This window comes from Nannospalax galili, unplaced genomic scaffold, assembly GCF_000622305.1.
Source record: "Nannospalax galili isolate Female #2095 unplaced genomic scaffold, S.galili_v1.0 scaffold1398, whole genome shotgun sequence".
Lineage (NCBI taxonomy): Eukaryota > Metazoa > Chordata > Mammalia > Rodentia > Spalacidae > Nannospalax > Nannospalax galili.
The window spans coordinates 242452-269771 of record NW_008342016.1 but is presented as its reverse complement, the minus strand read 5'-3'; the positions used below and the strand labels follow the sequence as shown (position 1 = coordinate 269771).

At 37.9% G+C, this 27320-nt stretch overlaps 1 protein-coding gene across 4 annotated transcripts in view; it reads left to right on the top strand.

Annotated features, from left to right (window-relative positions):
* The window catches only part of Ubr3 (ubiquitin protein ligase E3 component n-recognin 3), a 219890-nt gene that overhangs the window by 68958 nt on the left and 123612 nt on the right, over positions 1 to 27320 (top strand). For all 4 annotated transcript variants that reach the window (XM_029565777.1, XM_029565774.1, XM_029565775.1 and 1 more), the window contains exons 11-19: positions 3721 to 3807; positions 7703 to 7768; positions 7869 to 7958; positions 9415 to 9543; positions 10364 to 10416; positions 10522 to 10655; positions 11000 to 11085; positions 12777 to 12918; positions 16700 to 16796. In XM_029565777.1, the coding sequence (XP_029421637.1) occupies positions 3721 to 3807; positions 7703 to 7768; positions 7869 to 7958; positions 9415 to 9543; positions 10364 to 10416; positions 10522 to 10655; positions 11000 to 11085; positions 12777 to 12918; positions 16700 to 16796 (884 nt within the window). The remainder of the gene's footprint in view (positions 1 to 3720; positions 3808 to 7702; positions 7769 to 7868; positions 7959 to 9414; positions 9544 to 10363; positions 10417 to 10521; positions 10656 to 10999; positions 11086 to 12776; positions 12919 to 16699; positions 16797 to 27320) is intronic.

Genomic DNA, 27320 nt, shown 5'->3' with positions numbered 1-27320 from the left:
GGAGACAATTCCCCAATTGAGGCTCCCTCTGCCCAGGTGTGTCAAGTTGACAACTAAAGCTATTCAGCACAGGTATAAAACATTTTATGTGCATAATTTCATTTGTGTCTTCATGACAGTACTGGGAGGCGGGTATTATTATGCCCATCTTTACGGAAAAACTGAGACAAAATTGAAATAACTTTCTGAAGATTATAAGATTGACAAGATATCAGTGTATATGCTAGGGGTGGGAAAGGTTGTGGTGGGAGGATGGAAGAGAGAGAATCTGAACATAGTCTTAAAATATGCTATGTTTAGAATTAATAGCTCACATTTTAAAATACTCTTGATACCTCCTTGTTATATTGTTCTCCAGAAAATTTGTACCTGTTTGTACTTGTGCTGAGATCATATATTAGTATAAATGGAGTATTTGGTTTTCAAAGTTTCTTTTAAATTTTTGTTCACATTTTATTATTTGTTTATTCATTCATTTATTGTGTGTGTGGAGGGCTAAGTGATGTGTGAGTTTGTGTTTGTGTGTGTGTGTGTGTGTGTGTGTGTGTGTGTGCGCGCACACGCACACATGGGCCATAGTGTGGATGTGAGAGTTGGTTCTCTCCACATGTGGCTTTCAGTAGGATAAAACAAAGGTCATCAGACTTGGCAGCAAGCACCTTTGCCTACTGAGCCATCTTGCTGACCATCAAAATTTCTTTATACATGAATTAACTTCCAACTTTTTTTTGCCCAAGACAGTTTATTACTTATTATTAACTTGTGATGCACCATTAAATTTATTTTTAGTGAGAGATGGGGAACGGAATGTGTAAGATAATATTTTTATTTTTTAAAAAAATTATTTATTTTTTTGGTCTTTTTGGGACAGGGTCTCCCTGTAGTCCCAGCTGTTCTGGAACTCACTATGTAGACCAGGCTGGCCTTGAACTTACAGAGATCTGCCTGCCTCTGCCTCCCGAATGCTGGGGTTAAATGTGTACGCCACCACGCCCGGCTAAGATAATATTTTTATTAAGAGAAATCTTGAACAGGGTAGATTGGGACAGAGTGAGACTGTTGGCAAAGTGACCAGTTTGGACTGGGTAGTGGCAGCAAATAGGTAAGCATCTATATGATGATGTCATGAAGAATTTGACAGGACATGGAGAAGAGCAAGGTAAAGGAGAAACAAAGAATGAAGGAGAATCCTGTGTTTTAGAATAAGCCTGTAATTCCAGCACTTGGGGAATAAAAGCCAAATGTGGTGGCCTGTTACCTTTAAAATCCTCAAGAGGTAGAGGTAGGAGGATCAGGATTTCCAGACCAGCTTCAGCTGTGTTATGAGTTAAAGGCCAACTTCGGCTGCATGAGACTGTTACAAGAAAAGAGGGAATGTGAGACTGACATTTATTTATTTATTTATTTATTTATTTATTTATTTATTTATTTATTTATTTTGGTCTTTTTGAGACTTATTTATTTATAGGTATAGAATACTTTATATAGATAGCTAGTGGATTTGACTTGCTTGACTTTGATGCTACATGCATTTTTATGTTATATATTGATACCCCAAATACCTTTCTTTTTCATTTATTTATTATTTTTATTTTATGTTTATGAGTGTTATGCCTGCATGTAGGTAAGTGCACCTGTGTTGTGCAGTGCCCGTGGAGGACAGAAGAGGCTGTGGGATCCCTTGGAACTGGAGTTAGGGACAATTGTTAGCTGCCATGTGGGTGCTGGGATTCGAACCTGGGTCTTCTGCAAGAATAGTCAGTGTTTTTAACCGCCGAGCCATCTCTCCAGCCCACCAAAATACCTTTCTTAATTGTTAAAACCTTTTTTTCTTATTTTAATTAAAAAAGTTTATTTATTTATTATTTTTATTTTATGTGTATGAATGTATTTCCTGTATGTATGTGAGTGCACCTGTGTCATGCAATGCCATGGAGGTCAGAAGAGAACTTCAGATTCCCCTGGAACTGGAGTTAAGGACAGTTCATAGCCGCCATGTGGGTGCTGGGAATTGAACCCAGGTCCTCTGCAAGAGCAATCAGTGCTCTTAATCACTGAGCCAACTCTCCAGCCCCTCTTATTTTAATTTTTACAAAAACTTTATTGAGAATTTCACACATGCATATAAGGTGTTTTGATCAAATCCATGCCCACTCCCTCCCCTCCAACATCCCCCCCTCTGAAGAGGTAACCTTAAAATCTTTTAAGGATTAGATACAAGCTCCCAAAGACTTGTGACATTTTTGGCCTTTGGAACAGAGTATGTTGCTAACAGGCCCAAGGACATTTTGACTTTTAGCCAAGAAACTGGCTACATTTCTTTGGGGTGTTTTTACCCTAACTGCCTAGCCAATTTCTACCTCCTATTGTTATCATGCTATCCTCTGAAGGGGTTACCCAAATTGTCAGTAGGGAATAGGGATGCCGACCACTCTGGCTTTTTCCACTCTGAACAGGGCGCAGGGTGAGGCCATTGGAGTACCCCTTCAGTGGGTCTATGTAAAAGACTCCCAGATTGCATAACTTTTGTCTCTAAGGGGAGAAGAAAGTCTTGACTCATGAATAGATGTGAAGGAGAAGTAAAGGCAAGAGTAATTAGCACTGCAAGTTCTAGACAGGGAACTAGAAAAAAGTCAGAACAGGGCAATCTTCAAATGTTCATATGAGAGTCCATTGGAGTTTCTTGACAACCTTTTTTTTTTTTTTTTTCTCCTTCTTTTTGAGACAGGGTCTCACTATGTAGCCCTGGCTGTCCTGGAACTTGCTATGCTATGTAGATCAGGCTGGCTTTGAACTCATAGAGATCTGCCTGCCTCTGCCTCCTGAGTGCTGGGATTAAAGGTGTGTGCCACCATGCCTGGTCTTCACAGTTGTCTTAATTGGGATAAAATTCACTGATTTAACCATTTTATGATACATAGTTCAGTGGTTTAGTGTATTCCTAAAGTTGTGCAACCGTTACTACACTCTTAATTCTAGAACATTTCTATCATCTCCCAATAAAACCACATAGTTCTCAGTTCTGACCTCCCAATATCTCCTGGAAACTTGGTGCAGTTTTTGGAGGGATTGCTATTCCAATCCTTTGCTTATATATTGTTTTGTAGGAGACCCTTCTTTGAATTTATATTTTCATTTAACTTAAAACTTTACTACTTTAGTAGATTCATTTTATTGTAAAACGTTGTGATTGCTTTTCCTAGTGCCTATATTTCAAATGGCTTACATTTACCATTTCTTTATCCACATCCATTTTCAGGTGTATAATTCAATGACATCAAGTCCACACACAGTGTTGCACAACCATTACCAGTTCTAATACTTTTTGTCAGTCCAAAAGAGACTGTATTTATTCAATAATAATAATAATGAGGAATTTATAATAGTGGGGACTGAGCTCTTGAAATGGAACTTTTTTTTTTTAATTTACAAAGTGAAATGAGACGAATATAATCTATTTAAAATGTTTTCCAACTTTGAGTCATTTAAAAGGAAACATGATTCTGTAATTTTCATATTTGTTAATGGTTGCTTTTAGTTTGTAGAGGAATGGCTTCTTGAAATAGAAAATATAGCCGTTATCTTGAAAATATATACATTTTACCATTATATATACAATGCTTATAATTATTGTTATATGTAATTTGATGTTGCAAATGTACATTTTTAGATACTTTAAAGTTTATATAACTTAAATTTTTTCATTTTTTTTCTTTAAAGGAAACTCAAGAGTATACGCGAAATGTTGTAAGATACTGCCTTGAAGCTCTTCAAGACTGGTTTGATGCTATTAACTTTGTAGATGAGGTGTGTTTATGTGTGTGTGTGTGTGTGTGTGTGTGTGTGTTTGTGTGTATGCACACACATACATGTTTTCAAAAAATTGTGTTAGAAATTGAACCCATGGACTTATTCATGCTGGGCAGGTGCTATGCTACTGAGCTATATCACTAGTCATTGTATGTATATTTTTCATGTATTTAAGGAAAAAGTGTTAGATTTCATTTAAAGTAAAAAATTATGAGTGTCAGCCAGGCGTGGTGGCGCATGCCTTTAATCCCAGCACTTGGGAGGCATAGGTAGGCGGATCTCTGTGAATTCAAAGCCAGCCTGGTCTACATAGTGAGTTCCAGGACAACTGGAGCTACAGGAAGACCCTGTCTCAAAAAGACCAAAATAATTATGAGTATCTTTTCATAGGGTAAGAGAAAGAATAATTAATATTACAAAGGCTTTACAGAAAGGATGGTAAAAGGGACGTCTAGTTCTTTTGTATATAGGGAATTGCAAATTACCTTTAATCATATCTGCTTATATCCTAGAGAAGAGATGCATACTTTATTTTTCCATTTTAAGTGTATATTTATCATTATTTTTAGTTGAAGAAGTAAAAATGTTGGCATAATTGGGAGTAGGACAGGGGAGAAGAATGAAAAATATTCCAACTTTATTATTTGGACAATGTTCTTGTTAGAGAGTGGAAAGATAAGCTTGAACAAAGGTGTTTTTGTTAATGAACATAGGAGAGTTGGCACAGGATGTAACATCCTATGTTGGTATTGCAGGTATTCATTCTATTAGTCAGAAGTCCTTCTCTTCCTCTTAGGAATAGGGTTAGAATATGCCATATGCAGAAGAAAGACTGTGTTTCAGAGTTTCAGACAGTCCTCTCCAATCCCTCAATCCAAGTTTTGAATCTTGGGCAGGTAGGATCCCTGTTGTGTGTGTGTAAAGGTGGTGAGTTGCTTTATTTATTTTTCTTTCTTTAAACATTTTTTTTAGGTTAGCATACAAAGTAATACATTTCATCCTGGCATCTTCATATATGCTTTGCCTTCCTGAAAAACATTTTGATAGAGTCACAAATTTACTGAAAAGTTGGGAATGAAAATAACTTTCTGGAATCATCTGAGTTAAATTATTTACTCTGTCACTATTACAACTCTAGACTTTAATGTTTATGTCCTATAAGCTAGGATATTCACTTAATATAACCAGAATACAACTATACAAATCATTAATGTATATTAACCATCTAATCCTTTGAAGTCATTTATATCTTAGAAGTTGTTACTGGTGTGTGTGTGTGTGTGTGTGTGTGTATGCTTATTAGAGTGGGTGCTTATTGTGTGGGGTCCATGTGCATGTAAAGGTCACATGGACCTTGAATGTCAGTCATTTCTGAGGGTTGTCCACCTTGTTTTTGATACAGGGTCTCTTATTGGCCTGCAGCTCACTAAGTAGGCTAGACTTAGCAACCCTAAGAATCTTTCTCCATCTCCTCATGACTGGGATTACAGCCAAGCACTTGCTGTGCCTGCTTGGTTTCTTTTTTTTCCCTCCCCCTCTCTTTCCCTTCCCCTTCCTTTCTCCCCTCCCCCTCCCTCCTCCTTCTCTTCAATGTATATGCTTTAAAAAACATTTTTTATTGAGTTTTTATACATTTCATATAATCTTAATTAAATTCAGACCCTCCTCCCCATCTGTGCCTCCTATACCCGCCCCCCCCCCCACTGGATTACAATTACATGTATTCTGTCATATGTTAAGCCATATCTGGTCAAGTATTTGTTCCCAGATATCCCTTGGTACAAGTTCATCCACTGGAGTCTAGTCACCCTATCTAGAGACACTCCCTTAAAGAAGATCTACTTTCCCTCATCCAGCTGTAATCAGTTGCCAATGGTTCCTCAGCTAGGGTTGGGGCCTGCTGCCCATTTCCCTTGTTCTATGCTGAGTTTTTGTCTGAGTGGGTATGGGTCTTGTGTGTGTGCTGTCACCATTGTTGCAAGTTCATATGAGCAAGTTCCCAGTGACCTGAAAGCCTCAGTTTCCTTATGTTCATGCACCAACCCTGGCTCTTACAATCTTTCAGCCCCCTCTTCTGCAACTGTCCCTGATCTGTGGGTGAATAGGGGTCCTATTTAGGCACACACATTCTTTTTTTTTAATTTAAAAAATTTTATTTTTATTTTATGTGTATGAGTGTATTACCTGCATTGGTGTTAAGTGCACCCATGTCATGCAATGCCTGAGGATGTTAGAAGAGAGTGTTGGATTCCCTTAACTGGAGTTAGGATGGTTGTGACCAGTCATGTGGGCGCTGGGAATTGAACCCAGGTCCTGTGCAAGAGCAGTCAGTTTTCTTAACCACTAAGCCATCTTTTTTTTTAAGAAACATGAGTTCTGTTGGGGATTAAACTCAGGTCTTCACATGTATGTAACAGGCACCTTATTGACTAAGCTATCTGTCCAGCCCTCAGTGATGTTCTGAATAGCAGAAGAATCTGATTCAGAATAAGTTGGTGAATTTTCTTAACATATTTTAGATCTTTTTCTGGACCACTTTTCTCAGTATTCATCTTTCCAGATAGTGACATTTTGAAGAATATAGATCAGTTATTTAGTAGAATGTTTCTCAGTTTAGGTTTGTCTTGTTTAGATTTGGACTATATATGTATTTCCAGGAATATCACAGAGAGATTGTTGCAGGCTTTCATTGCATCTAAGCTGATGTTTTATGTATGACTTGTGTTTGTCCTCATGATGCTCCCTTTTGTTATGATTAGTATGATGCTTGCTAGACTTGTTTACCATAAAATTTCTCTTTTTCACACTATAATTAGTAAGATATTTTGTGAGGATATACCTTGAAACTATGCAAATGTTTCTGTGTCCATCATTGAATTTCAGTTTACTAGTTTATTTTTAACTGTATGGATTCGTAGTTTCTGTTTTACCTGGTGGACCATAGTCTATCTATTATTGTTTGATGCACAGAATGTTTCAGATAGGTCTATCAGTTTGATACATGTGAGAGCCACTCCAGGTTGATTCCTGTGTTCTTTTGCTTATTTATCATTTTTGAATACTTCCATGCTTTATGTCCTCACAAAATGTTTTAGGTATGGGACTAGAGAGATGGCTCAGCAGTTAAGAACATGGCTTCTCTTGCAGAAGACCTGGTTTGATTCCCAGAACCCACATGGCAGCTAACAGCTATCTGTAACTCCAGTTCCAGGGGGATCCAACACCCTCTTCCAACCTCCACAGGCATTACACAACACTGATACATTTACATGCATAAGGACAATAAACTCATACACATAGAATAAAAACAATAAATAAAATAAAAAAATATATGCTTAGCTGGACATGGTGGTGTATGCTTTTAATCCCAGCACTTGGGAGGCAGAGGCAGGTGGATCTTTGTGAGTTTGAGCCCCCCCTGGTCTACATAGTGATTTCCAGGATAGCTGGGGCTACAAGGAGCCCCTGTCTCAAAAAAACCAAAAAAAAAAAAAAAAAAAAGTGCTATAGAAAGCAAGAATGGTATGGTAGTGTGCTCGTGACTATGGGGATGCCACTCTTTCCAAACATTAATAGTAAGCAGAGCTTAGGAGTGTAGATATGCACATACACCTATATGCATCTGTCTTTATTTTTCTAACTACATACGTAGTGAGGAGTACAAATTGATATTTAAATTTCAGCATAACACCAAATAATTTATTCTAGTTTGGTATTGAAACTTTAGAGGTTATTGTTGAAATGTTATTCTTTTGCAGTTGTATCTTCTAAGATTTTATGTACTGACAAAAAAGTGTAAGAATTAATCTAGGTGGGACTATGTTTACAATATTTGAAACTTGTTGGAATGTGTGTCAAACAGTCTTTGATTTGTGGATTTTGTTTACTCTAGCCAGCTCCTAACCAAGTCACTTTTCACCTGCCACTGCATCGTTACTATGCTATGTTTTTGAGTAAGGTGAGACTGTTAGCTAATTTTTTTTTGTTGGTAGTGGTGGTGGTGTTTTTAATTTTGAGGAAAATATTGAATTACTAACTTTCTAATCATGGATTTTTAGGCTGTGAAATGTCAAGAACTAGATTTGGATTCTGTTTTACCAGATCAGGAAATGTTAATGAAACTAATGATTCACCCACTTCAAATTCAGGTATATATCTGAACTTTTAAAACATTTTGAATAGGATTCTTTGGCTAAATGATCCTTCCTTTATTTTGTATGCTTTTATGATTCTTACTATTGCCCAAACGTGGGGTGGGGGTGGGGGGTGAGGAGTGTTGGTGTTGCATGCCTTTGATCCCAGCAGAGACAGACAGATCTCTGAGTTCAAGGCCAGATGGAGCTACAGGGAGACCTTTATCTCAAAAGATGAAAGAAAGAAAGAAAGAAAGAAAGAAAGAAGGAAGGAAGGAAGGAAGGAAGGAAGGAAGGAAGGAAGGAAGGAAAGAAAGTTGATTATGGGGGCTGGAGAGATGGCTCTGTGGTTAAGAGCACTGACTGCTCTTGCAGAGGACCCAGGTTCAATTCCAGCACCCACATGGTGGCTACGAACCGTCCTTAACTCCAGTTCCAGGGGAATCTGAAGCCCTCTTCTGACCTTCGCAGCACTGCACGACATGGGTGCGCTCACATATATGCAGGCAATACACTCGTACACATAAAGTGAAAAATAATATTTTATAAAAGGCCAGGCGTGGTGGTGCACGCCTTTAATCCCAGCACTTGGGAGGCAGAAGCAAACAGATCTCTGTGAGTTCAAGGCCAGCCTGGTCTACATAGTGAGTTCTAGGACAGCTGGGACTACAGGGAGACCCTGTCTCAAAAAGACCCGCCCCCCAAAAGTATATATTAAAAAAAAGAAAAATAAAAAAATAAAATATTAAAACAGTTGAGTTAGGTTGAATTACAAATGTATATTGTACTCACCGACTTTGAACAATTAGTTTTATTTTATGCTTTTTTTTTTGTTGTTGTTCTTTTTTTTTTTTTTTTCGAGACAGGGTCTTCCTGTAGCCCCTGCTGGCCTAGAACTCACAGAGATCCACCTGCCTCTGCCTATTTTAAAGAAGATGACAATATAACAAATAGTCATTAATTTGAAAATTAAAAAAAATAAGCCTACCATGGTAGAACAGAGGCCATTCTGAGGTTCACAGTGAATTTTTGGACAGCCTGGGCTACAGAGTAAGATCTTACCCCAAAGACAAAGGCAAAAAAGAAAAAAAAATATTTGAAATGAGTATCTTTAATGTTATACAGAATGCCAGGCTCATATTATGATTAACTCATAAAATATGTTTTAATATTTTACTTATTTTATGTGTATGTGCATATTTGCCTGTATGTATGTAAGTGTACCTGTATTGTGCAGTGCCTATGGAGCTCAGAAGAGGGCATTGGTTCCCCTGTAACTGGAGTTATAGATGATTGTTAGCCCTCATGTGGGTGGTGGGACCTGTACCTGGATCCTCTGCCAGAGCAGCTAGTGTTTTCTTAACCACTGAGCCATCTCTCCAGCCCCAAGTCATAAAATATTTTAAAATGATTAATACAGTGTGATTTTATTGAATTTAGATTATTTATTCTCTTATTCGTTTTTTATTAGGCAAGTCTTGCTGAAATTCACAGCAACATGTGGGTAAGAAATGGTCTGCAAATCAAAGGACAAGCCATGACCTATGTCCAGTCTCATTTCTGCAATTCCATGATTGATCCTGACATTTATCTATTACAGGTAGGCCAACTTAGTAATCCAGATGTTGTACTTTAAAAGTGCTTTGATGTGTCCTTGGGATTTTAAATTTATAGAAGTGGTAATGACTGGAGGAATTGAGAGAAGAATGTTTTACTTATATTTCTCCAAGGAAGGATGCACGCCATACCATGTGGGCTGCAAAGGAAGCATCAGTTTTGGTCAGGAGGCAGAAGCAGGAGCCTGGAGAAAGACCAGGCCAGCACTTTTGGAGAGCTTCTATAGGAAAGCCGAGACAGAACATAGCATATAGTTTAAATAATTCCAGCAGGCTTTGCAGCATAGGTCTGTACCTTCTTGTGTTTTACATAGCCCTGGATTGACTGAGGATAGGGAAAATACTGGGTTGGTGTGAGTTAAAGTGAGTGGTTGGCTTGTGTGAAGGGTGCTCCTAAATAAATTTTCTACAGTGTTTATGAATTTACTATCCTTGGCTATAATTTATATCTTTTTTCTTTTTTTTGCACCCTTAATACTTTTCCTACTTTTGTGTGGCTCACAGTTTATAGAAATATAATAGAATTAGAATATGCCGGGCGTGGTGGTGCGCGCCTTTAATCCCAGCATTCTGGAGGTGGAGGCAGGCAGATCTCTGTGAGCTCAAGGATAGTCTGTTCTATGTAGTGAGTTCCAGGCCAGCTGGGGTTACAGGGAGACCCTGTCTTAAAAAGATCAAAAAAAAAAAAAAAAAAAGGAAAGAAATATAATAGGATACATAAAATAAAAATAAAAAACATGGCTACTATAAGAAGTAAAACTGATTTTGAGAAATAAGGTTTTCTCTTCCCCTGTGTTTTCAAAGGTTTGTGCTTCTAGACTTGACCCAGATTATTTTGTATCATCTGTCTTTGAAAGGTAAGTAAGCATGTGTGTATTAAGATTGAAACTAGGAAGTATCTGGAATTTAACTTGATTTTGTTTTATCTTCTAAAAATGTATTTGAAATATTTCTTCTCCTAGATTTAAGGTGGTAGACTTATTGACAATGGCTTCTCAACATCAGAATACAGTACTTGATGCAGAGCATGAGAGATCAATGTTAGAAGGCGCACTTACGTTTCTTGTGATTCTTTTGAGTCTTCGTTTACATTTAGGTAAATCTAATGATGATAGTGACTGTTTCTCTCTTTTCTCCTATCCCTCTGTTAGTATCTGGTTTATGAAAAAAGGAAAAGGATGTGAATATATTTAAATATACTTTAAAATTTTTGACATATATAATTAGTACATCTGTTAGCATAGTCTTTAAAAAAAATCCGTTGCTTAAAGGAACTGTGAATATCGAGGTAGTAAGACTATAGCTAAATGTGAAGCCTTGCATTCCTTTTTTACTCTTTAACCTGAAATTTCTCATATTTGGTAGAACCTCTTAATAAAATGTGTGATAAGTTCTTTCTAATTTATATATAGAGATTAATTCTGTTTTTAATAATTTCAGGAATGTCTGATGATGAGATTCTCAGAGCAGAGATGGTAGCCCAGTTGTGTATGAATGACAGGACACACAGCTCTTTGCTGGACCTCATATCCTTTAAAAATCTAATTTTATGTTAGTGGTAAGAGCTAAAAAAATTACTTTTATGGATTAAAAGCATCTCACATTTTAAAGATTTATTATTATTTTTTTAACGAGAAATAACGTTGAAAAAGAAGAATGGAGGTGGTATGCATTTTTACCTCTTGTCACTTCCTGGGAAGATTTTCTTATACCTCAAGGTTGGCTTTAAGACTAATAGTTTTGGACATGGGTACTTTGTAAAAGGTAGTTAGAGCTCCTTTCTCTCTGTAGCCATGCTGGAATACATATTTAATACTTAGAGAGATACTTTATAATAGTCATTACTAGGGCTTTAAACATTTGTAAAAATTTTTGTTGTTGTTGTGAGATCAGTGTTATGTGTATGAGTGTATTGCCTGCATGTGTGTTAGTGCACCATGTCATGCAATGCCTGCGGAGGACAAAGAGGATGGTGCAGCCCCTGGAATTGGAGTTATGGAAGGTTATTAGCTGCCATGTGGGTGCTGGGATTCAAATCCGGGTCTTATGCAAGAACAGCTAGTGCTCTTAACCACTGAGTCATCTTTCTAGCTCCAGGAATAAAGAATTTTTAAGTTTATGGATTATTATTTTATCAATTGGAAAGCAGTGATTCTTTGTATAGAACTGTACATTCACTAGATACTTTCTTTTTTTTTAGTTAATAATATTTAATTACTGTATTAATTATTTTCATTTTGTTTGGAGGCAGCATCTTGCTATGCAGCCCTGTTGACCTGGAACTCACTATGTAGACCAAGCTGGCCTTGAACTTGGCAGCCAGCCTCCTGCCTCTGCCTTCCATTGCTGATATCATAGGCCTATGTCAGCACACCAGCAAGTTAATGGCTAATGAAAGTGTAGATAAAGATTCTAGAGTTATTTTTATATGACTAAATTTATCTTATGGTTGGAAGAATTGACTGAAATTTTGATTTGTGAAAGGACTTAGAATACTTCATTGCCTACTTTGAAGATTTTTATGAGTAGTATCAATTTAATATTGTCTGACTTTTTTTTTCTCCTGGTGCTGGGGATTAAATCTAAGGCCTTGCACAAACCAGGCAGGTATCCTGTCACTGAGTCATATCCTCAGCCCCTTGTCTGATGATTACATTCAACACTTATAGACTGTATCAGTGCTGTTACAGAGCAAAAATGTGTACTATAACTGAATTTAATAATTATATAACTTAATATGCAGCAGAGAGAAATCTTTGTTTTGCCACTTTTTCTTTGCCTAAAACCCACTTTTTGTTTAGGGAAGATTTTGATTTTGGAAAAGTAATGTTTTAAAAAGACTCATAAAAATCTCAAAGTTTTAGTCTATTTTTTCTGGTTTTCTGAGGAAAGGTGCAACATTATTTACACAGTGATTGATATGGAGATCAGTTTAAAATTGTCTTCCTTACTTTTATTGAAATTTGATGAATTTATATGGGGGGGGGAATATATAGGAGGACTGTTTCATCATTTAGCTTATTAGTTGGCTTCCAGATTTAAATTATTGAAAAAGAAGTTGCAATACTTATTACTGACCTGTTATCTGGCCCTCTTGTGGTCAACTTTATGCATTACAGCCAGTCATTCTCTTAGTTTAGTAAAATCTCTTAGAAATTTGCAAAGGCTTTGAAATTGGCTCTAGTCATTAGTATTTTTTTCTTGACACGTAAATCATATTCCAGAAAATCCCAACCCCAAAAGTGGCATTATCCCTGGAAGTTATAGCTTTGAATCAGTTTTATCAGCTGTAGCGGATTTTAAGGCTCCTGTTTTTGAACCTGGAGGTTCAATGCAACAAGGCATGTATACTCCCAAAGGTATGTTTACATACATCAATGCATTCTTTCAACTCTCCATGCTTTGAAGGTGAATTCTTGTAGAAAATGAAAGAAAAAATTTTTTAGTATGAATGTGTATTGGTATGGGTGTACATGTGTGTGGGTAGCTGCAGATGTGTGTGGAGTCAGAGGTCAACCTTGGTGTCATTTGGTGTCATTCCTTTTTTGAGATGGGGTCTTCATTGAACCTAGAACTTACCTAATAGGTTGAACTGGTTGGCCAGAGAGCCCCAGAGATCTACTCATCACCACCCCCGCAGCCCTGGGATTACAAGCACATGCCACCATGCCTGTCTTTTTAATGTGGGTTCTGGGACTGAACTCAGGTCTTTGTGCTGTCAAGGCAAGCATTTTACTGACTGAGCCCAAAAATGCATTTTATTCAGTTTTTTATTTGGTTTTCTTCTGTGAACGAACTTACAAATTTATGTTTTTCATGGTAAATAGTGATGCTGCTTCCATTTATTTAAAAATACATGGGTTTGTGTTACATTGGCCTTCTTAAATGATTAAATTATAAAATTTAGTTTATTTTTGTAGTTGACCAAAACCAGAAACAAACCATGAATTATAAAACAAAAATGTATCTGTCTGAATTTGAATTTGAAACAGTTTTTACTAACTTTTAACTTGAGATAGTTGAAATTAAAATCTATATAGAATGCTGAGACAGTTGAAATTAAAATCTATATAGAATGCTGACAACTTTTACAATTTGAATCTATTTAAACACAGGAAGCCTTTTCTTTTTCCTTAAAATGATTGGTTTTCTAAGATTTGCCTCCTGCATTCATAGATGATATGATTGACAAGAGTGAGAAATAGGTAAGATTTTGATTCACTGAGAGTTTTTTTTTTTTTTTTTTTTTTTTAAACAAAACTGATACTTGTTTTCACATTAAAACTTTGAAGGGGCTTGCAGTTATGTGCTCCTGATCTTTTCAACATTTTTATTGCCTAAATGAAAGTCCTGTATGCATTTTGAAGTTATATAATAGCATGTACTGGATTTGACAAAGCGCAGAAGAAAAGCTTTATGATGTATGTTTTCTTATGGAGTTCATAAGTAACAGGAATAATCCAGAATCTCTGGGTGGAATATATTCCATTAAAGGAAAAGCAGAGTATGTCTTCATTATATGAAGAACATGTTGTGTCTGAAATTTACATGAACTTAGGAGTAGAATGGCATTTCTGCGTAAATCAATGCTTACCACAGTGTGGTATGAGGGCTATCTCTGCCAGACTCACTGGCAGGCCTTGTCACAAACTCATGTTCTTTGCCTCATCCTGTTTCTGTTTTCATCAGATTCTCTGTGGGTACAATCTAGCAATCTCTTGTTAAACAAGCTCCGTAAATGGTTGTTATGTACAGTAAAGTTCAAGATAAATAATGGTTTCTTGAGCTGGAAAGTTGAAATTAGCTTAAGCTCTGTATTGTCTTTTCATATGTTAAGAATTTTGCTAGAGAGAATGAGAAGTGAGAAAAGCACTTAATCTAGGAAAGAGACATTCTTGGCAGTGGTTTCTAAATTATTCTCTTCAGGCCACCTTTTAGACATTTGTCACATCTAAATAGCTGTACTGTTGCATATTTAGCATTTCAGTATTTTCTTCAATGGGTTAATTTCTTTTCTTTTTCCCTTCCTTTTTTTTTTTTGGTCTTTTTGAAACAGGGTCTTCCTGCAGCCCCAGCTGGCCTGGAACTCACTATGTTGATCAGGCTGGCCTTGAACTCACAGAGTTCCGCCTGCTTCTGCCTCCCAAGTGCTGGGACTACAGGCGTGTGACACCACACCTAGCAATGGGTTAATTTCTTTTAAGTGTCCATCTTAAACATGATTATTAGTGAGGCTGTGAGTTTTATTTGTATTTTATTAAATCTTAAAATTACATGTTAATTATATAACTTAAAATACTGTATATGTGCTTAATACTTAAAATAATCTTGTGTATTAACAACTGTATACACATTATCTGTGGGATAGTGATTTTTTTTGGTCTTTTTGCGACAGGGTCTCCCTGTAGCACCAGCTGTCCTGGAACTCACTATGTAGACCAGGCTGGCCTTGAACTCACAGATCCGCCTGCCTCTGTCTCCCGAGTGCTGGGATTAAAGGCGTGTGCCACCATGATTCTTAACTGTACAGGATTCTTAACTGTACAGGAGGTAAGGAGAATGATAATTGATTTTAGCTGAGGGGCAGAAAAGAAGTGTATAATTTGACCTTGTAAATCAGCTGCTCATTAAGGTTTTTTCTTCATAATTTTTAATTAACTCCTTTTGAATTTCATATAATATATTTTGATCATATTTAGACACCCCCCTCCCCTATCTGCACTCCTTTTATAGCCCCCATCCACTCTTGCTGGAGTTTATAAGGGCTGTCCAGCCAAGTTTGTGTCTTTAAATTCCTTTGCTGTGCATCCATCCACTTGAGCCTGGTTAACCTATTTCACGTCACATCCTTAGAAGAAAAACCTACCTTCCCTCTCCTAATAGTTCCTCAGCTAAGGTTGGGGCTTCTTCCCCATTACTATTCTGGGATTTTGTCTAACTTGAGCTTGCCTGGGTCTTGTGCATACTGTCACCATTGCTGTAAGTTCACATGAGGAACTTCCCATCTGTCTGAAACACTGTTTCTTTGTGGTCATCCACCACCCTCGTTCTTACTATCTTTCTGCCCCTTCTTTAGCAATGGTCCCTGAGCCTTGGGTGGCAGAGGTTGATATAGGTGTCCCTTCAGGGATATGACTCCGCAGTCTCTTCTCTGAGCTTTGTCCGGTTGTGACTTTCTGTGTCAATCACCCTCTGTTGCATGAGGAAGCTTCACTGGTGAGAATTTAGAGGTGCATTAATATTCTTTCTTCTCTCTGTTCCCTAAGCCTTAGGTATAGAAGTTGCATTGTAGGTGTGTCACTTAGCGCTGGGAACCTCATAGATACTTATTCTATGCATTTGATCAGTTATGGAACTTTGTAATAGTCTCTATCTGTTGCAAAAAGAAGCTTCTTTGATGAGTGATGAGAGGTACACTTGTCAGGCTAGTTGGGAGCTCTCCAGCAGCTGAAGGGGCCTAGTCCCAAGGTGGGACGATTGAAATGAGGTAGACAGGTCTAGTTAGGCAGGGTAGATATGGGCCCCGGAGCAGCACCAGTGGAACTGGTTCCAAAGCTGGGTTATGCCAAGTGGACAGGATTTGACTAACTTATCAAGCTAGTCTGGAGCTCTCTGGCAGTGGGAAGTTTTTGTTGTTTTAAAAATGGCTTTTCTATTTTGATTTATTCATATTATTTTATGTGTGTGAGTGTTTTGCCTGAATGTATGTAAGTGTGCCTATGTTGTGCAGTGCCCATGGAGGTCAGAAGAGGGTGTTGGATCCCTTGTAACTGGAGTTACAGATGGTTGTTAGCTGCCATGTGGGTGCTGGGAATTGAACCCAGGTCCTCTGCAAGAGCAGCCAGTGCTCTTAAGCACTGAGCTATCTCTCCAGCTCTAAACTTTTATGATGGGATATTGTTGTTATAAGAATTTTGCTTGCTGGGGCTTGTGGACCCTAAGAGAACATTCCTAATGCTAAATTATGATTTTTTTGACTTCATAAAAGTAGTCACAAACTCAAGATCTTACTAAGGCAAATTAATCAAATCCATTATTCCATTCTTTGAATTTAAAATATACTTAATGTAATAAGTAACCAGAACTTGGCTTTATTCCTAAGAAGTCAGATTTCTATTTCTATTCTCTTTTGCCTAATAGCTGAAGTCTGGGATCAGGAATTTGACCCCGTCATGGTCATTCTTCGAACAGTTTACCGCAGAGATGTGCAGTCTGCAATGGACAGATATACAGCCTTGTAAGTCCATCAAAATGATTAATGTTATTATAGAATAGTTTGTGTTTATGTAGAAAAACTTCAGTTATAACACGTATATTCTCATTAAAGTATACTTAATTTGAGAGAAGTTACTCTTTTAAAGTTTCTAAAAAATAATTTGAGATTTATGTTCTCAAAATGTTTATCAAAATTTGTTGTTAAGCTGGATGTAGTGGCAGCTGCATATGATATCAGCATTCCAGAGGTAGAGGCAGAAGGATCTTAATTTAAGGCTAGATTGGGCTACCTGGTGAGATCCTACTTCATAAAACAATACAGAAACTTTGATGTCAACCTGATACAAATACATTTTATTTTATTATTTTATTTTATTTTTTGGTCTTTTTGAGACAGGGTCTCCTTGTAACCCCAGCTGGCCTGGAACTTACTTCGTAGACCAGGCTGGCCTTGAACTCACAGAGATCCACTTGCCTCTGCCTCCCGAGTGCTGGGATTAAAGGCATGTGCACCACGCCTGGCTACAAATACATTTTATAAGACATGACCACTAAATTAAAAACGAGAAATATAGTTCCTGTTTGATCAGTTGAATTTGAGGCTTGATTTTTGTGTTATTCTACTTTTGGAGCAGTAGAGGAGGCACAAGTTTAAGAAAATAAATTGCGATATCAGATGTGCATAGATGTGCCCAGCTGTGTGGGCATATCTGTAGATTAAAGGTTGATATTGGAATGTCTTCCTTAATCACTGTCTTCTGTCACTCACTTTAGTTTTTGAGACAGAATCTCTCACTGAACCTAGAACCTGCCATTTGGGTAGACTAGCTTCCAAGTGAACTCTCCCTGGGATTTACCTGACTTCACCCTCCAGTGCTGGAGTTATAAGTGCATATCACTGCTCCTGGCTTTTATGAGGGTGCTAGAGATCTACCAAACTCATGTTCTATGTTTGTGCATCAAACACTTTACCTACTGAACCTTATCTCTATTGGTTTTTTTTTGGAGACAGGGTCTCAGGTAGTCTAGGCCAGCCTCAAACTCACTGTATAGCTGAAGCTAGCCTTGAACTCCTGATCCTTCTCTTTCATCTGTCACATGTTGAGGTTATAGGTGTGTGTCACTTTGCTTGGCTCTCTGGCTCTCATAGTTTCCTGGATATATTTCTGAATTGCTATGTTTACTAGCAGTTTGAAAAAAATTTTGTTGAGATAGGGTCTCACTTTATAGACCTGACTAGCCTGAAACTCTGTTTAGACCAGGCTGGTCTCAAACTCATAGAGATCTTCCTGTTCCTTTCACCTGTTTGCTGGGATTAGTGATCTACCATGCCCGACAAGAATACTATTTTCAAAGATTTAAATTTTAATTTGTGTTTATGTGTGTGTATGTATATGGGCATGTGAGTTCATCCATGGATGTCAGAAGAGGACATCATGTCTCCTGGAGCTGGTGTTAGAAGTGGTTGTGAGCTGCCTGATGAGGGTGCTGAGAATCAAACTCCAGTGCTCTACAAGATCAGCAAGTGCTCTCAACTGCTGAGTCATTTCTCAAGCCTCTGAAAACCTGTATTTTTAAAAAGTGTGCTAAAAGCAGTAATAACAAATGACAAATACTCTTGGTGCGAAACTAAAACTCATTTCCTTATAAATCAATTTTTGCAATTTTATGTGAGGGGCATTATATCCATCTAGTAATGTTTTCACTCTGAAAATACTATATCCGTGAAGACTGTTGTTTCTATGTCAAATTTAGTTGTTTTTTTTTTTTTTGAGACAGGGTCTCCCCAGCTGGCCTGGAACTTTCTATGTAGACCAGGCTGTCCTTGAAGTCAGAGATCAAACATGTACCACCATGTCCAGCAAAATTCAATTTTTGAAACTTTATTTTTTATGTGAAATATAGCATTCAGCTCCTTTGGTATCTTATTTTTAGTGTCTGGAAAATTGACAGATGTTTCTGTTCTTACAGAGCCCAATTAGGAAGTGACTATTGACTTTTTTGTTTTTTTTCGTTTCATCTTTTAGATTTAAGGGACACTAAGTAGATTAACTGATTTTACTAATTGAATTTCTTTAAAATTTTTTTTTAATGCTTACTTGTTTATTGGTATTTTTGTGTGTGAATGAGTGTGTGTATGTGTCTGCATATGTGTATGAATGTTCACATGCCATGGTGCATGTGTTGAAGTCAGAGGACAACCTTTGGGAGTCAGTTCTCTCATTCTGTGTGGGTCCTGGACTCAGGTTGTCAGGCTTAGTGACAAGCATCTTGACTGCTGAGCCATCTCACCAGTCCTAAATTATTATCCTGAAGTTATTTATTTACCAAAAGGTAAGAGAAAAACCTTTTGGAAGAATAATAGTGAAAGTGGTTGGTTAAATTAAAACTATTGTATCTTCAGAATCTATAGTGGTGTCAGGCACTTTGTAGGCAGTTAATATTTGTTATACTCTAAAAAGTTTGTGTGTGGGGGGGGTGTGGGTGTGGGTGTGGGCGTGTTCATGAGTGCAGGTGTATGTGAAGGCCAGAGGTAGACACTGGGATGGCTTCTTTTCTTTTTTTCTTTTGGTGGTGTTTTTGAGATAGGGTCTCCCTGTAGCCCCAGCTGGTCTGGAACTTGCTATGTAGACCAGGCTTTAAAGACACAATCTCTCATTGAATCTGGAGCACCTTGTTTTGGCTAGACTGGCTGACCCGTGGATCCCCAGAGCCTGCCTGTCTCAGCCTCCCAGCACTGGAGTGGCAGATACCTGCATCTAGCCTCTTTTTTGTTTTTACATGGGTGTTGGGGATCTGAACTCAGGTCCTCATGCTTCTACAGCAAACACTTTATCCACTGAGTTATTTCTCCAGCCCCTAAAAATTAATTTCTTTTTATTTTTGTGATGAGAATTTAAAAGAGAATAAACGATTCTTACTGTTGAACTTGGCCTTTAAGTTGTAGTTCAATTCTGTGAAAGTGGCCTTCACTGGAAGGAGGAGGTGGGACAGCAAATGAGAAAGCCCTGAGAGTGCAGGTGGTTCCCTTTGCTTCCCTCCGTACCTCTCAGATAGTCCTTAATGGGCATCTTCTCTCTTAAAACGAAGACACTAGTAGGATGACAGTGAAAGAACAAACCAACAGCTGGACACTCCCTATTCATTCATTGTTGCATTTTATGTTTGAGGACATTGAGGTCCATAAAAGCTTATCTTTGTTAATGGCAGTGTTGGAATTATGGTGGCTCTTTTCAAAAGAGAGAAGAATCATTTTCTATAGTGACTCTTTTAAACTACTGGGAATTAAATTTTTTTTGTATGTGTTGTAAGTTTTGTTGCTTCCTATTTTTCTTGCTGAAAATCTCTTGTATAAATTTATCTGTGTCATTTTTGTCTCTAGCTCATTGGTTTCAGTCACTTGCATTTTTTTCCACTGTTATGTGGCATTTCATTTGAATTATTCCATCAATACTTTGGATTTTTAAGAATTTTATTTATTATTTTAATTTTTTTATGTGTATGAGTATATTTCTTGCATGTAAATGCACCTGTGTTGTAAAGTGCCTGTAGATGTCAGAAGAGGGTTTGTCAGATCCCCTGAAAATGGAGTTATGTACAGTGGTTAACTGCCATATGGGTTCTGGGAACTGAACCCTAGGTCTTCTGGAAGAGCAGCTATCTCTCCAGCTCTCATCAATACTTTTGAAAAGAAGAGTCAAGGTATTGGATAACCTGCTGCCTTGAACAAGTATATGAACTTTATTTTATAATGTTTTATTTAGGTGTTACATATTTAGTGGGTAGTGCTTTGAGTAAAAAAGAAACAAGCTAAAATTTACTTTTTTGTGGCAGATAAAATAGAATAGTTGAAATATTTCATCATGTACTATTCGGATTATTCTGAAAATTCATAAACATATAAGTTTATTTTATGACATTCTTTTTATGAATCACTGAGACAACTAATTCTGCTCATGTATTAATGATGCTTATATTTTAAGAAAATTTCCCTCTAGATAATATCTCTTCTGAGATTGATTACCTATTGTTTGGTCTCTAGCTTCCACATGAGAGGCATTTCTCAGATGTCTGATAATTCTGGATGCATGGTAGTAAGATGCTGAGTTTTCATATAATGTGATTTTAGGTAGGTAGATTATTGAGAAGACTTGTGTTGTCTGTTTAGATTTTTGTTCTGGTTACATCTCTCAGAGAAGTGTTTTCACATATTGTCCAGAAGGTAATGATCTGGCTTCCATTATTCTGTGAACCAAATGGCAGGGTTGAGAAGGCTTAGTGCTTCTGAGTCAGATATGCAAACTATGATTTTAATGTCCTGTCCTCCTACCCTTAACTATGCTTGGTGTTTTATTTGTAGAGACTAGTCTTCCCAGCAAAATTCCTTTTTAGCATCTATGGTGGTTTGAATGAGAATGTCCCCCTTAGGCTCCAAGTATATGGACCTTTTTTTTGTCCCCAGTTGGTGATGCTGTTTTGGGAGGTCTTAGAAGGTGTGCCCTTGCTGGAGGAAGCACGTCACTAGGGGCAGCTTTGAGCGTTCTTAAGCCTTGCCGATTTCCAGTTGTGCTCTGCTTCCTGTGCCTGCTTAAAGATGTGAGCGTTTGCTCCTCTTTCTGTTTTAGCCATCTTTTGTTACCATGCCTCCTTGCCATGATGAACTCTGATTCCTCTGGAACCATAAGCTCAAATAAACTCTTTATAAGTTCCCTTGGTCATGGTGTTTTATCACAGCAATAGAAAAGTAACTAATACAGCCTCTTACCTTCCCACCTATAGTTACTCATATAGCAGATACTGCTGGTTTCATGATCTAATTTTAAATTTTAATTAAAAACATTTATTGTGTGTGTATGGTGTACTTGTGTGTGTGTGTGTGCATGAGTGTGGAGGTGTGGAGGTCAGAGGACAACTATGTGGAGTCACTTTTCTACTTCTACATTTATGTGGGTTCTAGGATTGAACTAGATCATGAGGCTTGCATGACAAGTGCTTTTATTCACTGAACCATCTTGCAAGCCCTTATTGTCTATTTTTAAACATTTTACTTTATTTTTCATTACATATGTCGGTATCTATGTGTGATTTGTGTATGTGTTGGTGCTTGCAGAGGCCAGAGGTGTTGGGTCCCCTGGAGCTGGAGTTATAGGCGGTCTTGAGCCACCTGACCTTGGTGTTGTGAACCTAACTCTGGTCCTTTGAGGTGTAAGCACTCTTAACTGTTGAGTCATCTCTCCAGCCCTCATTACTTATTTTTTAAAAACATATTTTATTATTTTTATTTTATTTTATGAGTGTATTGTCTGAATGTATGAATGTATGTATGAAAATATACCTGTGTAATGCAGTGCCTGTAGAGGTAAGAAAGGGGCTTCAGATTCCTATGGAACTGGAGTTACAGATGGTTGTTAGGGGCCATGTGGGTGCTGGAATTGAACCCAGGTTCTCTGCAAGAGTAGCCAGTGCTCTTAACTACTGAGCCATCTCTCCAGCTCCTCATTGCCTTTTTTTGGGGGGGGTCTTTTTGAGACAGGGTCTCCCTGTAGCCCCAGCTGGCCTGGAACTCACTATGTACACCAGGCTGGCCTTGAATTCACAGAGCTCAGCCTGCCTCTGACTCCCAAGTGCTGGGATTAAAGGCATGCGCCATCTAAGTAGTTTTATTTCTATTTATTTATTTATTTAATTTATTTATTTATGTCTTTATGAGACAAGGTCTCCCTGTAACTGCAGCTGGCCTGGATTCACAGGCTCTCACTATGTAGACCTGGCTGGCCTGGAGCTCTCTATGTAGACCAGGTTGTCCTCAAACTCATAGAGATCTGCCTGTCTCTGCCTCCTAAGTGCTGGGATTAAAGGCATGTGTCAACACGCCTGGCTTATTTTTATTTCTTTTTTAAAAAATTTATTATTTTAATTTTATGTGTATGCATGTATTGCCTGCATGTAGGCAAGTCCACCCATGTCGTGCAAATGCCCGTGGAGGACAGAAGAGGCTGTCAGATCCCCTGGGACTGGAGTTACGGACAGTTGTTAGCTGCCATGTGGGTGCTGGGATTCAAACCCGGGTCTTCTGCAAGAACAATCAGTGTTCTTAACCACTGAGCCATCTCTCCAGCCCCCTATTATTGTCTATTTTTAATTGGACCTTTTTGTTGACTTAAAATTTTTTTTTAATTATATGTGTTTGTACGTGTCTCTCTGGTGGTATGTGCACATAAATGCAGGTGTCCTTGGAGGCCAGAACAGGGTATCAGAGCCCCTGGAGCAGGAGTTAAACGGGTGGTTATAAACCACAAGCCATGGTGCTGGGAATAAACTCGGGTCCTCTGCAAGAGCAATATGTGCCCTTAACTGTTGAAACCTTTCTCTAGCCCCTTTTTGTTGAATCTTAAGGGCTTTTTATATATTCTGAATACTAGACTCACCAGATAAGGAATTTGAAGGTATTTCCCACTCTTCTGTAAGTTGACTTTTCACTTATTTCAGATTTTTTTTTTTCAGTCTTTTTGAGACAGGGTCTCCCTGTAGTCCCAGCTGTCCTAGAACTCACTATGTAGACCAGGCTGTCCTTGAACTCACAGAGATCCACCTGCCTCTGTCTCCCGAGTGCTGGGATTAAAGTGTGTTTTTAAGGATCAGGATTTTAGATTTTGATGAGTTCTCATTTATTATTTTTCATTTGCTGCTGATGTTTTTCACGCAATATCTGTCGTTTAATCTAGTGCCCTAAACATTTAAACCTATATTTTCCCCTCAGAATTTCATTTTTAGTTAATATTTTGTGTGTACGAATGTTTTGCCTGCATGTATGTTAAGTGCACCAAGTGTGTGTAGTGCCCACACAGAGACCAGAAGGGGACGCTGGATCCCCTGGAAGGGGGTTATGGATTGGATGGTTATTAGCTATAATGTGCATGTTAGGAACAGAACACAGGTCCTCTGCAAGAGCAGCCAGTGCAGTTAACTGCTGAGGTATCTCTTTAGCCCCAAATTTTACATTTTTAACTCTCACACTGAGCTTTTGATTCACTTTGAGGTGTTTTTTTTTTTTTTTTTTTTTTTTTTTTGAGATAGGGTCTCCCTGTAGATTCAGTTGGCCTAGGGCTCTCTACGTAGACCAGGCTGACCTTGATCTCATGAGATCTGCCTGAATCTGTCTCTTGAATGCTGGGAATTAAAAGTGTGAGCCACCATCCTCAGCTTTTCAGTTATTTTTATACATGCTGTGAGGTAATCATCCAACTTTATGTGAAAGGCAATAACATTCTGTTACTATTGATCTGCTCAGCTTCTGCCACAAATAGATTCACCTGAAACCAAACCTTCATTAGCATGCTTGTGTGTGTGTGTGTGTGTGTGTGTGTGTGTGTGTGTGTATGTATGTAAAGGACGTCAGTAGACAACTTTTAGGGGTTGGTTGCTTCTGTTGATATGTGATGTATTCCAGACTAGATGATTCTCCTGACTATGCCTCCCATCTCAAAGTACATATACTGGGATTACAGATGTGTGCCACCTCCCTGGCTTATTAGATTGGGTTCCAGGGGTCAAACTCAGATTGTCAGACTTGTGCAGCAAGTCTTTTTACTTGCTGAGCCATCACCCCAACCAAATTTTGGTAAACTTTTAATAAAACTTTCTTCTAAGCTACCTGTGCCCCATGCATTTTCTCTTTTTTTGTGGGTTACTTAAAAAGAAATCAGTTATTTACTTATTCATTTTCTTTAGAACTGTAGGTCTTTATATATGTATGTATATAATTTTTATTTCATGTGTATGAGTATATTGCCTGTGTGTAAGTGCACTTGTGTTGTGCAGTGCCTGCAGAGGTCAGAACAGGGCATCGGATTCTCCTGGAACTGGAGTTATGGATGGTTGTTAGCCACTGTGTTGTTCTGGGAATCTAAACTAGGTGCTCTGCAAGAGCAGCCAGTGCTCTTAGCCACTGAGCCATTTCTCCTGTATCTAAATCAGTTTTTTGTAAGAAGTTGTTTGTCTTTAGTGTATACTCACTGACTAAATGACCTTTTTCTTCCCATTACTGGCTTTTATTTGTTGTTTCTTGATCAGTCTTTTCAGAGAATTATTAATTTTAGTGCCTTTTCTAAAAACCAACTTAAAATGTGTGTGTGTGTGTGTGTGTGTGTGTGTGTGTGTGTGTGTATATGTGCGTGTGTAGGTTTGCTAGTCCCCAAACTAACTTTTGATCTTGTTTATTTTTCCCCTTGTTTTCTAATTCATTCTTTTTTCTTTTTCTTTTTAAATGTATTTTTATTGAATTTTTGTGTATTTCATACAAAACATCTCAAACAATCTTAATCATCTTTATACCCTGCCCCCACTAGCACCCTCCCATAGCTCCCCCCACCCCCACTGGAATCCATATACTCTGTCACCCGTGTTTAAGGCCTACTGTGTCAAGTCACTGTCCCCGGATGTTACCTAGTTCAAGTCCATCCACTGAGGTCTAGTCAGCCTATCTAGAGTCCCTTGTTTTAGGAAGATCAGTTTTTCCTCACCTAGCAGTAATCAGTTGCCAATACTGCTTCAGCTAAGATTGGGGTCTACAGTACTTTTTTCAACTTGATTTGGATTTTCTTTGTTTCCTATTTTTTATGTTTAGTTTTGATTTTTTTTTAAAATAACTTTTTAAGTCTTGCAATTTCCTTCCAAGTACTGTTTGGTTGTAGCTCACAATTTTTTTCTATATAGCTTAAATTCTAAATTCTTAAAATTTTCCCATTATGATTTTTAACAACCTTTGACTCAACAGTATGTAAAAATGCTTACATGTCTGTAGTTTTGTTTAAGTTGGTTTCTAGTTTTATTTGCTGTGTGACAAGTGATTATAGTCCATGTTTTGGTTCTTCCAGTGGTTGTTAAAATTCACTTTGCTTTCTAATATTTAGCTTTTTAAATTTAAAATTAATTAATTTTCGGTGTTTTGAGACAAGGTCTCCCTCTACCTCTCCCCAGCTGGTCTGGAACTAGCTATGTAGACCAGGCTAGCGTTGATCTCATAGAGATCCACCTGCCTCTGCCTCCTGAGTGCTGGGATTAAAGGCATGTGCCACTACACTTGGCTAAAATTCAAATTTTAAATCACTTCTTGTCTTTGTGCTTTGAGATAGCTCTTTCATTGAACTGGAAGTCTGCTGTTTTGGCCAGGCTAGGACTCACTAGGGAGCTCTTGGTATTTACCTTTCTCCATCCCCACAGTGGGGTTATAGGCATGTGCAGCCTTGCCTGATTTTTTTGCCTGGGTGCTGGGTATTCAGACTTTAGTATGTGATTTCAGGCTCACATTACCACAGAGGTTAGAGGACAGCTCTCGGGAGTCAGTTATCTCCTCTTACCTTGTGGGCTCTGGGCACTGAACTCAGGTGTTATGCCTGTGAGCAAGTGCCTCAACTCATTGAACAATCTTGCTCCCCCCACATCCCCTTTTTTTGAGACAAGGTTTTATGTAGCTTAGGTTGGATTCAAACTAACCATATAGCTGAGGATGAATTTGAACTTCTGATCCTCATGCCTCCATCTCCTGAGTGCTGGTGTCAAAAGTGTGTTCCACCATGCTTGGTTTTATGTGGTGCTAAGAATGGAGCTGAGGGCATCTTGCATTATTTAGCAAATTTTTATAAATGTTGTAAGTGCACTTTGTATAAATGTATTAAGTGTACCCAGTTGTGTGTTATTTCCTTGTCCTTACATCAGGCTCCTTGGTAGTGTTGCTAAAACTCTTTTATTTTTATTTTTTAATTTTATTAATTAATTTTATGTGTATGAGTGTATTGCCTACATATATGTAAGTGTACCTGTGTTGTGCAATGCCCATCAGAAGAGGGTGTCACATCCCCTGGAACTGGAATTACAGATGGCTGTTAGCCGCCATGTGGGTGCTGGGAATCAAACCTAGGTCCTCTGTAAGAGCAGCCAGTGCTCTTAACTAGTGAGTTATCTCTCCAGCCCCAGCTAAAACTCTTAACACTTTTTTTTCTTGTGCCCTCAGGAGATACATGTTAATATCCTGAGCAACAGTTTGAATTTGTCAGATTCTCTATGTAATTCTTTCCAATTCTGCCTCTTGTGCTTTGATCATGTAATTATTTGCAGGTCAGGTTGTACTTACTATCTTCTTGGGAATCTCATGTTCTTTCTATTTGAGAAGATATGGATAAACTTATTTTTGGGTTATTCTCATTTAGATTAAAAACTTTGCAGGATTTCAGCATTAGAGATCCCAGTTCTGTCTTTGGGCCTTGGGTGAGCCTAACACTTTGTGCTCTATCTACTCAAAGACTTTATTTTTTTAAAATTAATTTATTTTGAGAGAGAGAGAGAGTAAAGAGTAATATTCATTGTGTAAAGAATAACTATCTGACATTTTTTGATTACCCAGTTCTGTCTTTGGGCCTTGGGTGAGCCTAACACTTTGTGCTCTATCTACTCAAAGACTTTATTTTTTTAAAATTAATTTATTTTGAGAGAGAGAGAGAGTAAAGAGTAATATTCATTGTGTAAAGAATAACCCAAAAATAAGTTT